The 17,870-nt window shown below is 41.8% G+C and overlaps 1 protein-coding gene across 3 annotated transcripts in view; it reads right to left on the reverse strand.

The window, feature by feature from the left end:
• FBXW11 (F-box and WD repeat domain containing 11) overlaps window positions 1–17,870 on the reverse strand; it is a 76,825-nt gene that overhangs the window by 8,259 nt on the left and 50,696 nt on the right. For all 3 annotated transcript variants that reach the window (XM_086621364.1, XM_086621365.1, XM_086621362.1), the window contains 7 exons: window positions 17,633–17,819; window positions 16,742–16,832; window positions 4,397–4,534; window positions 3,689–3,807; window positions 2,407–2,656; window positions 1,155–1,273; window positions 441–551 (listed from right to left, as the gene is read on the reverse strand). In XM_086621364.1, coding sequence (XP_086477490.1) covers window positions 441–551; window positions 1,155–1,273; window positions 2,407–2,656; window positions 3,689–3,807; window positions 4,397–4,534; window positions 16,742–16,832; window positions 17,633–17,819 — 1,015 coding nt within the window. The remainder of the gene's footprint in view (window positions 1–440; window positions 552–1,154; window positions 1,274–2,406; window positions 2,657–3,688; window positions 3,808–4,396; window positions 4,535–16,741; window positions 16,833–17,632; window positions 17,820–17,870) is intronic.

Here is a 17,870-nt window from a genome sequence, read left to right on the forward strand (position 1 = left end):
AGAAATGGGAGAAATTGGACCCTAAGCTGTCCTGAATCCACGACACACTAAAACTAGGTATGTACACGATACATTTATGTTCTCAATAAACATTTCCAGTACTTCTGTCTTACAAAAATAGAAAGCCTAAGCTATTCTAAGTGCACAGGACCTGACAAGGAGCAATTCTTGAGGGAAGAAACAAAGGAACGTCACTTCAGCCAAACAAAAGTTTACTTTCCATAGAAAGTCAAACTTGAGTGATAACACAAATTAGGAGTGTGCTCAAGAGCACCAGGAAAGCAGTTTCTGGGCTCCTTAAAACTGCAGCCTGCTGTGTTGAAACAGTCAAGCAGTTTAATATCGATCCATTAGAGAACCCTTACACCAGGCTCAACAGCTTTCAGAAGATGCTTTGCTAAGAAAGGCAAAAGATTTTGAAATTGCTTTTAAAAACGTACCCATCATAGGCTCCACTAACAATCCTCTTATTGTCAAACCTGATGCATCGAACCAGTTCTTCGTGGCCTTCTAATACTCTTAAGCAGGCACCGCATTCGATGTCCCATAGCCTTAAGAGAACAGAGGAGAAAGTTTTCCGGTGCCTCAGGTTCAGCACTGTCCCTCAGCCTCACACGCAGCGATTTAAGCTGCTGAACGTTTTTTTGTGGGAGGTATCACGTAATTTGCTTAAAAAAAGGCATGAGAACCACGACACGTTCCTTGCGTGCAATTCACAGATAAGTTTGTGCTGCAGCTGCAGTATATCGAAATTAATTTAGTCATTCACAGTTGTACACAAGTAAAGGTTGGATGTGTGTTAAGTTATCTTGGGAAACTTTCAGACACTTTTTTCTATTTGTATAAACCAATGATCAGAAAGTAATTCACCAAACCAGTGACCAACATCTTCCTCATCTCTCCAAGATGACAAGGTGGTAAACAATAGCAATAGATAAGGTTAATTTTTCCTTTGACATAAACTTTTTCGCAGGGATGTGATATGTTTACTCTCCCATGACTTAAGTTCCCTTCATACCTCACCTGCTCCAAGAGCAAGACACACTGAGGAAGTTCTGCATGTGCAGCAGTGCAGGACAGCACCAGAGGGCAGGGGAAATCCTACGTCCACACGTGCAAACGGACACCATTAGCTAACACCCATGGGCACCTACCTAATGGTGTTGTCCGAAGACCCGCTGACAACTAGTCGATCCCTGTACTGGAGGCACGCGATGCCACGCTTGTGCCCGTTCAGAGTACGGACGAACTCGCACGTGCTCGTACTCCAGACCTGTGAGACACAAAACAAACGCTCCTCTGAGAATTATGCCCCAATAAGGTTTTTGAATTTCAATAGAAGCTGTTACAAATTCACTAATGGAAGAGTCTGAGGCTGACCTTTGCTGGACAGCGGAATGAAAACTCGCGTAGCATTTTTATGGGCAAAGAGTGGGCACCCGGCACTCATGAAGACTGGCACTACAGGGACCTGGCAGTGGCAAGAGCCACGGGCACTGCTATTGCACATCAGGTCCATGAGAAAAGCTGGGGGGGTTGTACACAAAATATTTTCAGGTGGTAGAGACAGCCCCAAATGGTTTCAAAAACTTGATTACACTTGCATCTTGCTACATTAGTAATAATTTTTGAAAGCGACAGTTATCACATACACAAAACCACCATGTATTTTTACCGAAGAAATTGCTAGCAAGCTACTAGTTTGGTGGATGCTCCTTTCTTCAAATTAAATGATTCAATCAACTTTGCGCATTTTTAACGAACTACAATTGAAATTGTAACATTGAGTATCCAGCGGTTCATTTTCCAACGCAGAGTGCAGCAGGATCTCTGGCAGATACTTGGACATCAGGCTGCCAAGAGCTTTTTGGCACTGCCTGAGGTAGCTCTGGCTCTAGAGAGGGAAGGGTGGAAACGCCTTTGTTGTATTAATACGCTCTGGGTAACTCAAATCTTCTGGTATGGAATAGTCTTCAAATACAGCCTCTTAATTCTTCAAACATGGCAAAGTCTGGTTGAGCTGCTGGGAAGGTGTGGTGAGGAAAGGCAACTGTTGCTAAATTTCATGTCTGGAACAGGACTGCCAATTGGAACAAAAAATACCGCTTGGAAACAGGCACAAAACGCGCCACATTTAACAAACCAACCCATCTTGAGAGGAGAGTTCAAACGGCGAATGGGCTTTACGTTTTTTGCAACTGTACGACAGAAGCCACAAAAATGTTATGAGCTTAGTTACGCGCATAAAGACTTGAACAGCTAGCAAGAGGAAGCAGCTTGCTCATGGGTACAGAAAGAGGCCCAGAAGTGCTTATGAACACCTCGGCTACCCAGAGCTGAACACCCCTCAGCAGCTTTTCTGGCCTGGCAGGCAAGCAGACCCAGATGAGAGCTCTGCCAACTTACTTTAATGGTCCTGTCACCCGACGCCGACACAATATACTTGTCATCGAAGTCTACCACGTTAACGGCAGCACGATGGCCAACTAAGACACGGCGCAGGGTGATGTCAGTGGGTGATGCCATATCCCAAACAGCAATCGATCTGTCCTTTGAGCAGGTCACCATTAAGCCGTTACTGAACCTCAAATGAAGCACTGCCTCATTGTGATGGATCAACGTGTTCAGAACTTCACCTGTATTTACATCCCAGACTCTGCAGAAGAAAAGAATTTTATTCCAAAGGAAAGATGATGGCTATGCATGGTATAAAGACATGCACAAGTCTGCTATACACTCTAGTGGAGAGCACTCTGGTTGTTTAACATCTCTTAGGGCTTGGGGAAGGCAGGAAGATGGGTGCTGGGGAAGTATCCTAGTTCACGTCTCAGACTCACAACCAACAATTAACAGCAGCAAACAATTAGGCCAGGAAACGCCTAAGCTGAGACCAATGTTAAGGGAAAGAGCTGCTTAACAATTCTACGACTCTTCCAGAATGACTAAAGCTTGTATGATGTATAAATTGATGGAACAGACCAAAACAAATACTATCCAATATGGTGGGTTTGGTTTCTTTTTTCAGTTTTACACCATTCATTCAGATTTCGCAAATGCCAGGAGCAATTGGGATGTAGCACCCTCCAGGGCTTCTTACCAGCTTACATGAAGTGAAAAATCACTACTGAACTTATAGTACCTGAAGGCTGTTAAGATCAGGTCTTAATTTTTGAAAGGTTTTATCGAGATTGACATTGGTGTATTGACGTAAGGCACCAGGAGGAGACAAGCCTCTTTCAACTGTACCTGAGCGTCTTTATATTGGGCATCTAATGACCACTGAATTCATACAATAATTTAAACTGAGTATCATCAAAATTACAGTCAGACAAGTGCTCCATATACACCAAATACCCTTTCATTAATAGTCATAAGAGATGTCAGAAGGCAGTACAAGAAACCCTTAAATGAAGAAATTATTGTATAGTTGGCCATCAGCCATTCTACAACTCAGGATATGCCTTGAATCAGTCAGGTCATATTCCTTCAAAATTCTTAACCCTAAAAAAATGAGACAGATTTGAAAAAAAAAAATATTGAATGTGATGCTTTGCCAAGTGTGAATATCTTGGGTTTGGAATAACATCACCACATTTGTATCAGGGATGATTTCTGATATTTAGAGATTATTGTAAATACTCCCAGCCCTGATATTCCAATTATTTTTGTGCAAAAACTTCACACTAACCTCACTGTAGAGTCTGAAGATCCAGTTACAATGACTCTTTCATCATACTGCAGACAGAGAACTGAGCCAGTATGTCCTGTTAATACTTTCAAACATTCCAAGCTTGTTTTGTCCCAAATCTGTTGAAAACAAGAAGTATAAATGGCTTATCAAGAACATGGATCCAAGACTTGAACATTGCCACAACTGCGAAGGAAGGAAGAAAACTAGAGGTAGCAGGAGAATCCATGGGTGGTTAAGCCTGTCCAGTGAGTGAGCCTGTCCTCCCTTTTAGCTTAAGGAAGTCTTGATGCAAGTTTTTGACAGAACAGTGCAAAAAAACAATGATCATGAAAAGACAAAAAGCCTGTTTTGCAAAAGGAAACACCATGGAGGATCAGCATGAAAGCAACCTACTAGCAACGACAACAGACACAGCTAAGCACAGTGGCACACGCATCTTCCTTCGGGTTGTGTGAATTCTGATCTCACAAGCGTTTCTTTGTGGGATATAGTACTGCTCCCTGGCTGGCAGTCTCCAAAGTTTCCAGAGCAAAGTGCAGATGAGAACTTTGCCAGCCTACGGAAGACATCCCATCCTCATAAATGCTGCACAGGAAAATACAGCCTCACGAAGAGACAAAAGAAATCAAGGAAACACAAGCAGGGAGCTTTCCAAGGCAGAAGCACCCACTTATCTCTAGGAGAAGGACTGAAAAAAGCACTTACCTTAATGGAGTTATCTCGTAGGCCACTGATAATCTTTTCATCGTCGTACTGTAAACAGTAGACACCTTTGCTGTTTTCAGAGCGGCACTGAATCCTTTGCAAATTATGTCGCCCACATCGCCAGTTCGATTCTATCGTCTAACAAGAGGGGAAACAACCAGGGGTTAGGCACGAGGCTGCACGCTTGAGCACGGCTGCTCCAACACAGACCCACCAATCTGTCCATTTTTACAAAAGTCATCCTTAAAACTGAAGCATATACAACTTGAATGTATCTTTTCTTGCCCTCTAATAAAAACACACAAAACACAATGACTGAGAATTAGGACTTTTATAATTTGTCATGCCAAAAAGCTGGGTTTGGTGGTGAAAATTATGCTCAACTAACCTTCATGAGAATCTCCAAAGCAGTCATTAGAGAGATACATTTCATAACAACTCGGTTCCTCCCTATATTGACACGACCATTTGACAGAAGATGAAACCAGGAGCTCACATGGTGCCATGTTCAGCCTCACCTGAGCAACATCACAGAAACGCTGAGCCCGACAGGGAGGTTATGGGATTTCTTGGACCTCTCCTTCCCCTACCCAGTTATTTGACTTATTAACTGTTGGTGCACATCTTAGAAAGGGATTTTGAAATACCAAAGTTTCCTCTAAACACCTTAAAGCCTGATAAAAGTAAAACTGAACAGGGACTACAAGATTTCAATAATCCAAACTTATTCCCTGCCCCCTCCTCCTTAAAATCTGTGGAAGCATGGAAATTCTCAACATTTTAATTCAAGCACCAGGATGATTTCCATGTTTTCATCAGCTTTATTACTTCCAAGACAGTTTTGAAGAACTGTGGGACTTTGAACAGGGAGTTCGCAACAACAGTCATATCCGTGCACGGAACTCCAGGCCAACACCTGCAGGTCCCAGGCAGGCTGGGATGCTTCCCGTCTTCCAGTATGGGCACCAGGACAGGCCATTTCTTTAGCTATTTCCCAGGGTTTCCCCGCAAATGCTACATGGAAACCTGGGGAGAAGCTGATCGACTGCCAGTTTGTTTGGAAAAGCATATTTATAACCAAATCCTAACTCTCAAAGCAATAGCAGGCACCTCTGCAGCTCCTCCGAGACTGGAAAACAACTGAGATATTTATTAAAAAGTGCAGTGTGACTATTATGATCCCGTTCTAGGAAAACATATCTGCTCCAAGAGAAAACTAACCTACCGCTTTGTTTTCCACGCATTTGCTCCTTCAATTGTCTCTCATTATGCAACTTGGAGAGAATCATACATGGTCATAATACAAACCTGACGTGCCACAGGGATTTGTCTGCATCACAAGTACTGAGAGATGCTTCTAGAGAAGCATGCTAACGAGTTATCCATGCCCTCTCGTTCTCTTCCCATTTGGTGGGGAAACTAATGAAATTAAGACAGCAAGTCATGTGGCAGTTTGGGATCAGCTTTTCTGGCCAGCTAGTGCAGTGCTGATTGCCAGCCTGGGACCGGGCTTCAAACCTGACACTGTGCTGGTTCAGCCCTGGACTCCTGCCTTGAAGGTGGCAGACTGCTCAGCATGGGGTGGAGGTTTGAGGAGGAAGGACAGGCAATTCTCAAGCTTTATCTGAAGATTTATCATCTGTGCTAGGAAGGCAGAACTGCAACCCTTTAACTCCTTTGTTGCTCCAGAGGTGACCCTCAGAGGCAGGAGAGGACTGCAGACATTGACAGCATGGACCAATATAATTACAGATGTGAAGGCAAGATATTTGAAAATGCAATACTGACACTGAAGACACAGGAGATGAAGCATCACAGATTTGAGTTAGCAAATTTAAATAGTTTTAGAAACCATATACATTCACATATTCAAATCTAAGAAGTCTTAAGGGAGAGTTTTCCCTAAAGCAACGTTCTTGGAAAGGTCTGAAACAAGCAGTTGTACATAACACACGCTGGATTACTCGAGGTGCCGAGTGCTCAAATACCCTTTGAGCACTTTCACGCTTCAGCTTCCTGCAACAGTGATTATCCATACCTACAGAACATGTTAAGAACACCACAAATCACAAGTTTGGCTTGTAACAGTTTCCCAAACAAAACAGCAGCCAGTAAAAGTACACTCAGCAGACATTTGGGACACTGGCTGGCTCAATTCTCAGAAGTTCACTATAGGAAGCTACTTAACAAGCTCCCCATAAGAAAATGCTGGCTTCAAATAAAAGCCATTAAAGTATCATGCGTGTCTACGTGAAGGCACTATAAAGCTGCAAGTCACATGCAGGTGCACATTTTCGCTCTGTGAGGAGATGTCATTTCAGTTGGGCGCTCTACGGTGTGGCTACTGTGGGAAAATACTGCATGTTTTTCGAGAACTTGTAAAATCCCCTTACACTGCGTAAATTTTCAATCCGCTGGGAAAGTCGCCACAATACACAGAGAATATGCAGCAGCATTGCAATTGGCAACGGAGTGAAAACAGATGTGGACGTATAGAGAAATAACATTATTGTAGATGACTGAATACGGCTGAGTGGGTGGGCAACCTGGAGGACCCTCTGAAAAGGAACACGTTTAATGTAATACTGGCAACCACATTAAAGCTTCTGGCTATAGGAAATTTCTGGTTGTTACTGAATATTGCAGTTAGTAAAAGCCTTCTTCTGCAACCTCCTTCCAGGAGATATCTTAATAAGCTGTGTAAAAGCCAAGTAGGTAGACATGCATGTATGAGGGGCGAGGAAGAAATCACTGTGGTTTATGGACCGTTACAAGCACCAGGGAGTCAATAATGAAGAGCCCTTTGGTTTATTTGCATATTTATGGCACCAAATCTAGCACCAATATATGCAACACCCACTACACTATTTTCTACAGATCCCCTCGAAGTCTCTAAGACAACTGCCTTTAAAGTTGGGTTTCACCATTAAAAGCAAGATGTTGCAGAACACTATCTCCTTGGTTCACACACATAAAAAAAGGTTTCTCACACTCTCCTAACAGCTCACTAGAGCAAGAGCAGCAAGTAGCTGACAAATGCTGTATAATCAACAAAATCTGGACATGCAAGGGATAAAGACCAAGCACGAAGCCAAAGCATCTGCCACAGCAGGAGAGCCATTTGGCAGCTGAAGAAATGCATAAATGGATAAAAAAGGCATTCAGAGAGAAAAGTACACATAGAAAACAGTCCAAGATGGAGAGGTATAGCCAAGCCCTGACCATGCCAGAATATGTTCACTGGTACAGTAAAAAAAGATGCAATTCATCTGGATTAACAGTTGGAACATTAACTATACATTGGAAGTGTGGATAATCTACTAGGAACAGGGTTTTTTTTCCTGTTTGATAATGTACACTGTGTTCAGCTCCTTGGCTAGAGATTGCATTTTTATCCTTGTGAATGTTATTGCAGAGTAAGTGGGTTTATCTTAATCCCATAAACCAAGGAGTTTCTGTTCCCTCTGAACACACAATTTTCCTGCAGGACAAATGGGGCAGAAAAAAAGAAAAAGGAACATACACATGTGTTACATACATAGAGATTTCTCCTGAAGCATTAGGCATTTACACCAGGGGCAATGAAAATCCAAACCCTTGCTCTTTGCGTGCTTTCTTCAAAGAGAAAAAAGAAAAACCCTCCTGACTGCAGCAGAGGAAAGGCAGAAGCAAACAAACTTACGTCATCAGGGTAGAGAGGGCTTAATATTTTGTTCATTATGAAGTTAAGAGGGTTTGATAAGCAGAGATAAAAGTGACAGCTTGGCCATGGCACCAGGCTCCCTGCATCTTTGAGGTCTTTCCTCTCTCAGACTCTCTGAAGATGCTACAACCGTTAGCGGGAAAAGACAGCATCAAACTCTTGAAGAAGAATTCCCTAGATTCCCTAGTCTGGAATTCTCTGTTGGGTCTCCAAGCTGCTGCTGGACAGTGAGGGCCGAAGAGCTTTTGTAGTCTCTGTATCAGCCTGAAGAAGAAAGGCTATGTGATGCTCATTACCTAGAAGGCTTGAGCTGGTCCTCAAGAGGAACCTGCAGAGAGCTACCTGTCCTGTCCTTAAAACAGTTAAAACCACGAGATTCCTGACCCACAGGGATGACTGTCTCGCAGCAACGGATGACAAAACGTGCTAGCTGTGAAGTCTCCTTCCAAAGCAGCCCACAGAGGGATAAAAACCCCTGCAAATAAAGAGCATCACCATCTTTCTTGTGAGTGTCATCACTTCTATAAACCACTGTGAAGGAGCTACGTGCCAGTGGTAGGCATGGAGCAGCAAAGGTAACTAAAAACTCACAGACCACAGGAACTGGATCAGTGCTGGGGTGGGTATTGTGCACGGACAGCAGTAAAATCCCTGCGCCAAAGCTGTATGGCAGAAAAAGCACTTGCACTATATCCAACATTCCCTTCATAAACCACCTCCTCCTCACACCAGCTGCATAATGGAAGTGAAGAACAAGAAAATGACCAGTAAGTTCTATAGAGCTTGCATCAAACGGAGCAGCTGAAGAGTTCTGGCTGCAGGCACGGTATGCCTAATGACACATTCAGTAAGACTTGAGCATATTGTCACCTGAGCCAGTAAATGTGCCTTTGGAAGCGAGCAGCAGGGTATGCAGATGTCCACACCAACACCTTGCACAGAAATCTGCACTGCTATTGGAAGAGAGAACATCAAGTGCCACAAACCGTCCACCACTGCATCTTGCCATTAATTATCCTATTTTTATTATTAAGCATATTGTCTTTCCCTACTAATTTCTTTACCTTATTCCATGAAAGAGCTGAACCAACATGATTCATGCTACACTACAGGACCCAGAAGAGTGACTAGATTTGGATTTTAATGCTTTGAAATGTAGAAGGTGGCAGCTATACAACTAGGAGCTGAATGACATTGTGTCCCTCATACAAGAACTGTTCAGTGTTTAAGTTAAAATTTATATGCTACTCATCTGAAAATGCAGGCACTGCTGCTCATCAAAAGACTTCAATCTTTCCACTACCAAGAATTCTTCAGGGTTTGGATTATTCACAACTAAAGCTAAGTGAAAGTCCAGAAGAAAACAAATTTACGTGGAAGAAATTGCTGCCATGTTACATGGGAAGAGGTAGTAAACAAATGCAAGGAAGCAAACCTAAGCAAAGACCGATCCAAAACAGCCATCAACTGCTTTTTGGTATTTACCTCATTTCATGCAAACAGAAGAGTCAAGTAAGAAAAAAAACCCCACCTTCATGAAGAATAACTGAAGCAATTCTAACAACTAGAAAATAGAGATGCACTACAACCAGCTAACATATAACATGTTAATTTTTATACATAAGTATGTATATAAAGTGTGCATTTGTTTAATACAAGCAGAAAGGCCCACTTTCACACAAAAAAAAAAAGAGAGAAAAAATCTTCCAGTAACTGAAAAGTGGGCTTCTGGCTTGATTTATAAAAATAAAAAGGAAAAAAAAAAATCACAGGATACTCAAGCTATGTTCTGAAGAGCAGCCTGAAAATCAAGACGAAGCCAAAAAGCTACCGAGAGCCACTCCATGTCTGAACACCACATGGGCTCTCAGATGAACTTGGGGTAAAAATATCACTTTTAGTACAAACTCCAAGATCAGAAGAAAAGCCATAAAAAGTGAAGACCAAAAAAATCTCAACTCCTCCAGAGAAAAAGGAATGGGAAGCCTTTCCTAGCAAGCACTGCAATTAAATCATGATTTCTTGGCAGAATTCAAGATGTAAAAATTAAGTTCCTAATGTTACAGCTGCTTAGATAAGATCCAAATGTGGACAATATAAATTGATGAAGTGTTCTCTCTTTCTGCATGCGATTGATCCGATATGCATGAAGTGGCTCAAAGGTCCACCAAGCAAAACTATTCCCGAGTCTTGCTGCAGCTTTCATAGAACCATAGAACGGTTTGGGTTGGAACTAGATGATCTTTGAGGTCCCTTCCAACCCCCCTGCCATGGGCAGGGAAATCCTCCACTACACCAGGTTGCCCAAAGCCTCATCCAACCTGGCCTTGAACACTTCCAGGGATGGGGCATCTGCAGCTTCTCTGGGCAACCTGTTCCAGTACCTCACCACCCTCAATGTAAAGAATTTCTTTCTTATATCTAATCTAAATCTCCCCTCTTTCAGTTCAAATCCGTTGCCCCTTGTCCTATCACTACACACCCTTGTAAAAAGTCCCTCTCCAGCTTTTCCTTTTCCTGAACCCTTTTTAAAAAAGCATTTGGGAAGAACAGATTGACCTTTCGATGCTGAGCGAGGTAAATCCGGACAGCGGAACATGCTAATGTCTTACGGAGGAAGAGGAGAAGACTTGCAGAATCTGCATCAAAGGCCACCAACAGAGAAGAAATATAGGAAACCACTTTGGGAGAAAGCTGACAGTGTAATATTGACCATTCCACCAAGCTTGAAAAGACAGCTCGTTCTCCAACTGTGAAAATGGTGTTATACACCAGAGAGAGCTTAAGCAAATCAGATAAAAAAAGGCAACACAAACTGAAGTTTCAGACCTAAAGACCAGTAATTCAGCATTAAGACTGTCCTCCTGCCCAGAATGGTGGTAGTGCCTGCCTTGTTGAGGGAGACAGAAGACACTGCAGAGGGCAGGACACGGGAGAATTTGATCACTCCCATGTACATGAAGTGTAGCTGCATCATGTCCCCGTGCATCTGTTACTGGATGCTGTCAAGAGGCAGGATGCTGTGCCGGCCAACCTTTCATCCGACCGCTACAGTTGTTCTGCTTCCTCAGGGAGGGAGTGAAGAATCCTCCCAATTCCTGCTCAGGAGAACTTGTAACAGGAGGATGCAGATGAACAAAGCAGTTGTTCTTCCCTGAAAGCTCTGTCTTCTCTATCAAGCACCTCTGCAAAGGCAGCTATAAAGCGTGAGATCCCCAAAGAGATTCAAGGACAGCATCTGATGAAGAAAACCTCCATCAACTAGGTCTAGAGTAAAATTTTAAGGTTTCAGGTTACAGATGCAACATCAAACATATTAACTTTAAATGGAATCCTGCTTACACCAAAGTGATAGAGAAGTACTGCTGTAACGTCCAGATCTGGGGAGGAAATCCTAAAAACACAAGCCAATAGCAACGAAAACAGAGAGAGGTCCTCTGAGGCGCTCCAATGACACGTGCATCTGGACCATACGCAACACCTGACAAAGAACAACGCTGCTGAAAAACAAAATGATTGCACCTTTTAGGTTCTGTTGGATACCATACGCACAACGCTGTAAAAATACAAAGTTCTGTGGAAACAGGTAGTTATCAGCCCCTATCAGAGCACAGGGACATTCCAAGTACTCAAACAGGAACAATAAATCCCTCTTTCCCATCTGCAGAAGAAAACCAGCAGCCTCAGTTGGCCCATTTGTGGAAAAAAAGTAGGTGTGACGTGGGCAGAGTGACCAAAAAAACCCAAGCCAGAGATCTGTCCCATGCTAAGGGCATCTGAAAGGAGCCTTCTGGCCCGTTCAGGCGTGAGAGCCGAAATCCGTGCCGTGCACCACAAGAACTTTGACCCTGCTGCTCAAAAGCCTCTCCTTTCCTTGGCCAGTTGCATTTTTAAGAAATGTCTTTTGGGAAGTGGCTGTGGAGTAGAGATTTCAAAGGCTGGCTGAAAAAAATTCTAGGCATATAAGCGCTGCCCAGATTCTCCCCGCACACGCACGTAAAACTTCTCCAGCATCATAATTAGAACAGTACTAAACAAACCCATTGCCCTCAGAAATCTCACACTGCAACTTTCATAAACAAAGATCTCCCAACGCTGGCGGTGACTTGGGGTGAGAGCTGACTTTTTCCCCTTTTCAAATTTTCCCAAGGCTTTAAAATTTCAGTTCCAGTCCTAAAATCGGAACTTTTTCAAAATTCAGAACACCACATGGTGTTTATCTGATGGCCTGGCGCCACGTTCTCCTAAAGTCTTCAGCAAAATCACATTTTAATTCTCATCTTAGTTAGGTGGACCTAAGTCTCCATGGAAACAAGATGAGGACACTTGCCATGTGCCTAAAGATAAGGAGAACATTTATGAAATAAAGTCTTCTCATCACAAGAAACAGATACTTGTGCTAATCCTGAGGGGCAAACAGAATAGTTGGCCAAGCTTCACAAATAATATGGAAAAAATCCAGGGACTTGGGGTTCTGGAATCAGCAGTATTGAACTTCCCATCCTGGCATCGCACCGATTAACACATTCCCATCAAAACAGCTGATCTTCCACACAACGCTTTGGGACTGCACTCAAGCACAGGATACCCGGCACCAACCACATCATCTCCACAGACAAGGTCTTGCAAACCCAGGTTCAGTGTCCTAGGATAAGCCTCAAATCAGGTTTTTCCCTTTAAAAAAAAGCTCCTAAAGAAGCTTGGCAATTCAAATCTGCCTTGGAGACATTTAAAATTACTGGACCACCTCTTGTGAAATGAAACCTAATTAAATATTTGGCTTCACAGTGGAGGTGGAGAGTAACTACCTCTTTCCAAGAATTTAGTTTCAGATCTCTAAATGTCCTCTTATTTTCAAATCCAACCATTTCAGAAGTGACATTATGTTCCTGAAATGTGTTTGGCATGAACTAAACAGATATGGGCATTAATAAATCTTCAGAGAGGCAAGAGAACCTCACTTTGCCAAACCATTGCCTGTACTACCTCGCAGCTAACAACGCTTTGTGGTTGCACGGACTTTTGACCCAAAACGCAAACAGAGCCCAAGGGAAAAAGTTCAAATTTGCTATTTATCATTCCTCATTTTTCCTTCCAATTGTTAATTCAGGTTTTGGGTTACTTTTCAAATTCTGTCAGTCAATCCAAAGGAGAGAGTGCATTCTCCTTCGAGCTTATCTCTACCCACAACCCAATTTAGTACCAGCTGCACTAAATTAATAACTCTTAGCATTAGAAACAGTTAATCTTTGTCCTCCACAGGTAAATTAATGAATGACAAGATTTTTGTGTTACATCAAATACGTTTGACTGTATTAAAAACCCAAGTCCTTTGGACACAAGGTAAATGTCTTCTAAAAATATTTATATAATTATATAAATGCTAATATGGTAGCCTTTGGCTCATCACTAGCTCCCTAAACTCTGACCCTCTGACAGAAACAGGAAGATCTTATTAAAGGTCCAGGCAAATATTTGAAGAAAAAACATTTTGGTATTCAGAGATATAAAATTCTTCGCTGCAGCTAAGATGAAAGTCTTATTTAAGAGCTTCTGCACATTGCTTTGAAAAAATGAATAAGGAAAAGTATGAAACATAGGGAGAGCGTGACTTCAGGCTTAAAAATAGAATACGGGGAGGAAAAAGTTAAGAAGTGCTCCTAACCTTATAGCTGTTTTGTTGTTATTGTTACTCATCATCTATGTTTTTAAACAGTGTTAAAAGCTTCTTTTGACAGTCCTTCAGTGAAGTAATTTGTGAAAAGTGCTTTAAAGGGTAATTTATTAGGAAAAACTATACTAGACTTTTGGAAGTGGAAGAATTATTGGACCCTTGACTATTAGCAGAAACGCTAACCCCGCTCCAGGTTGGGCACCTGGAAAACAGCAATATTTTAGAAGGCTTTAAAGAAATATGTAAAGAAGGAAAACTTTGACGTGGCACAATACCCCTGTCCTTCTGCCTTCCCCCTCCAGTTCAGCGATTTCGAAGAAGCAGGAGTGGCACACGCGCTGCCTGTGTAAACCCAGCAGTGATGATTCTGGAAGCAGCCATTAGTTTTCAAAGAGAGACTTCACCACTCCAGAAGACCAGACAAAGACATGTTTGTTTCCTGAATTCGGGCAAACGGAGGCTTCCACTTACTTTCGCTGAAGTGAAGTTCAGAGGCAGAAGCCCACAGCTGACAGGTCCTGGGCTCCTTTCAGCTCTGCTCCTCTACCCAAGTATCCAGGGCCATAGCACTGAGGTTAGTGGACAATACCCTAAACTCTACCCCAAGTGCTTGATGACCACTAACAACCCAAGGTTTATTCACAGGTTTATAGACACGAGCATGGAATGGAAAGTACAGAACTACAGGAGATTTTTCCCTGACCAGCCCTAATTCTTGCCTCCTTCCATCAGAGTTTGAGACACAGAAGAGTTTCCCACCTGCCCCAGCAACATTCAGCATCATTAAGGATATAAGCATTAGATAGAAACCACGGAAATCGTATGTAAAAGTAGGTGGATTGCCAAGTAGTTTGGAATGGGCAGAAACCATGGCAACAGCTTACAGTTTACTCTCTGTACACCGCAGAAGAGACAACTCTTTTCCCACGCTCATTACTCACGTTACTATTTTTAAGCACTAGTGGCACGGCATGTTTTACATGCAGCACGTTCTACTGCTCCGGCTCCACCTCAAAGCCTGACACGAGATAAATGTAGAATATGCAGAGTAAGGGGTTATCACATCATCCACCTGAGCATTATATAATGAAAAATAAAAATTTATGAGTTGAAACTCTGAAAGCAAGCTAGGGTTCAAAAGAGTATTATAAAAACGGTGTTTCTCGACTTCTAAACACTGATGTGTTTTTCTATCCGTATTGAATACATGAGCCCCTTACTTCTCAGGCAGTGCAGTGCAAATTTTTCTCCTAATGTGAGAGTTTAATATATTTACTGTTATCTTAATGATCATTACTATGATATCTTTTTAGTGGCATACCTGTTCCCCCACTCCCAGATATTCAGAGATGGAATATTTTTACATTTAATACATTAGCAACAAGCAAAGCCTGAGGGTTTTGGTTTTTCCTGCTCGTTTCACCCTAGCAAAACCTGTCCAGCTCGGGAGCTGCTTTTCTAGGCACTGTACGAGCACATCTACAGCAACTAAAGAACGGCAGTATTAAAAAGCAGATTGTGACAATTCAAAGGGTGGATGGCCTCAGGACATCTCTGAGGAACACTCCCATCTCTAATAAGAATTTCTATACAGATGTTCCACGTACATCTAAACAAACGAGTTTCAGAAAAAATAACTTTAAAAATCTGAGTTATAATAACACTGAACTCCTTCAGTGTTCTACGTCATCTCAAAGGTCATCTTGTCACACCAGTTTCACCCATTTTCGTGACTGAAAAGTGCCAGCATTTTGCAGAAAGCAAGGAAAAAAAAAACACATTAAGAGTTCTCCTTAATTCTATGGGTTTCTTATCATTGCAATATCACTCTGTCATTCCTTACAGAGAGCAAACATCTCCCTTCAAAGAATAAAATGCATATCATTCAGCTCACAAGTAAATATCAAGTTTGATCTTATTTTGCCTAGGCTACATTTCATGCTTAGTTCTTTATCTTTAAATGTTTATGAATTGTGTAGCAAGGGTTAGGGAAAATATTTGAAAATTGGATTATGTTTTCCAGCAGATACATTTTACAGATAGGTTCAGAGTTCTGAATAATTTTGTTTTCTGAGTGCCAAGCAACACAAACTCACATTTGCCATGGCAGAATGATTCCATTAGTTCACATCTGTCTTAAACAGCAAAACATGTGTTTCCCCACTAATGAATTTCAGACCAATAATTTCACATCCATCACGTGGCTGAAGTAAATCCATTACAGCCTGTGGGATAACTTAAAGGTTTTGTGGTGGGTACACAGCAAACTGAGCAAGACAGATTTTCTGCTGGTAGGCAGAACACCGAGATGATCCTGATCTATCAGAAACATTTTAAAATAAGTGAGCAAGCCCAACTTTGTAACTCTTAAACAAGATAAGAAAAATTTTATATCAAATAAAAAAAATAGTCATTTCTACAGCCTTTTTACCACCAATACCCCTACTGTGTTTATCACTGAAGGACTGACTGTTCTCACCAAACCACTCAAGGAGGAAAAAGAATACCATACCCTGAAGAAAGTTGTATTTGCAACAGTGACTGCTTTAGAAGTCGTAAATTACTAAAGAAGTAACATTTTAAATGATTGGTGTTCAAGGTGTTGACCCTCAGACCACTTTAAGCGAGTGGCACGAAAATATTAGAACATTCAGAATACGTGGAATTGCCTTGGAGTAGTAAGTTTCCTAAACCAGCTATTTTATTGAAATCCATAGTCCCAGAAGAGTTCCAAAAATCTTTAAATGCAAAAAAGATGGTGTTAATCCTTAAACCAACACATTAATGCTTGTACTGCAGCAGTAAGGTGCTGAGGGTGTTTTTCACACTGTCTGGAGAGCCAGAGCTCACCACGTAGTGGTGATACAGACACACGATACGCTTTATTGCTCCAACATGCACCATCTTTGAAACACTAATAATATACAACATGATTTCTCCTGCAGATGACATATATCAGAAAACATACCTCTATATCCTGTATTATCTTTGGGTATAAGGACCTGTAAAATGAATTTGGGGGGCCATCTGTTGGTCTGTTTTTAAACAGGTACTGATCCCTAGAAAGAACCAGAAACATAATTTTTCAATTTATCACAAAGAATCCAAGCTTTAAAGGAATTTGAAATCTGCACAGAACAAAACCTTATGACAATCTCACAGAATACTTGTAAGAATTTTTAGTATCACAACCCTTGTTACTTTAGAATTTGGCACCTACATTTCAAATGTCCAAGACTAAAAAGATAACAGGTGTTTTCCTTATGGGTTTCCAAATCCGAGTTCACTGCTCCATAAGGCGTTTTAGCCAGAAGGGTGTCATCCTCTTCCTCTTTACGGCATGCCTTGCATTTTCTTAGGCACGCCACTAGAGAGCACAGAAAAGCAGGTTTCTACAGGAGAACACCCATCTCTTCAGCTACTCCTAGAGGACAGAAAAACTCCCTTGCGACAAACATAAATGGTTTCTCTTTGAGAAAGGCTTCTGCAGCCCAATCAGTTATTTTTTATGGAAAAAAAAGTTTAATTTAAATACTTCAACTCAAGAAAAAGCCCTGAAAAAACACACTGTTGCTAGTTTTTGTGAGCTGATTCTACATGTTAGTTCTCCCTGCGAAACAGAAATTACAAATTTGCAGACTTACCGCAAGAAAGCAAGTTTGGAAGACACTGGTGCACAAAAGGATGGGGACAAAGCCAAAGTAGAAACAGGAGCTTTGCCCACTACGCCATGGCAGAGATAAGGATCTCAGCGATACCAGTTTACTATAAACTTACTTTTTGGTAGAGCTCATGATTAGGGAGATTGGTGACAGAGAACACTGTAAAAGGTGAATTTAGTTATCGTCAAGGTACTTACCAACCCCTTCTTTCTGACAGTCCCTTCCATAGCGGATCTGTGCGTACCATTCTTTCAATCAATTTTTTCCATAGCATTCCCTCAGAGATGACTCTCTGCCACTCCTTACATACCAGCTCTGCTGCACAGAGTGATCTGGCATCAAGATAGGAAAGGATGTTTTCTGCTATGTGATCTAAGCCTTGCTCTACAAAGAAATAAAGGCAATCAAAACGTCAATCACTTCACAGTAAACTAC

The sequence above is a fragment of the Tauraco erythrolophus genome, chromosome 16 (assembly GCF_009769465.1).
Source record: "Tauraco erythrolophus isolate bTauEry1 chromosome 16, bTauEry1.pri, whole genome shotgun sequence".
Classification (NCBI taxonomy): Eukaryota; Metazoa; Chordata; class Aves; order Musophagiformes; family Musophagidae; genus Tauraco; species Tauraco erythrolophus.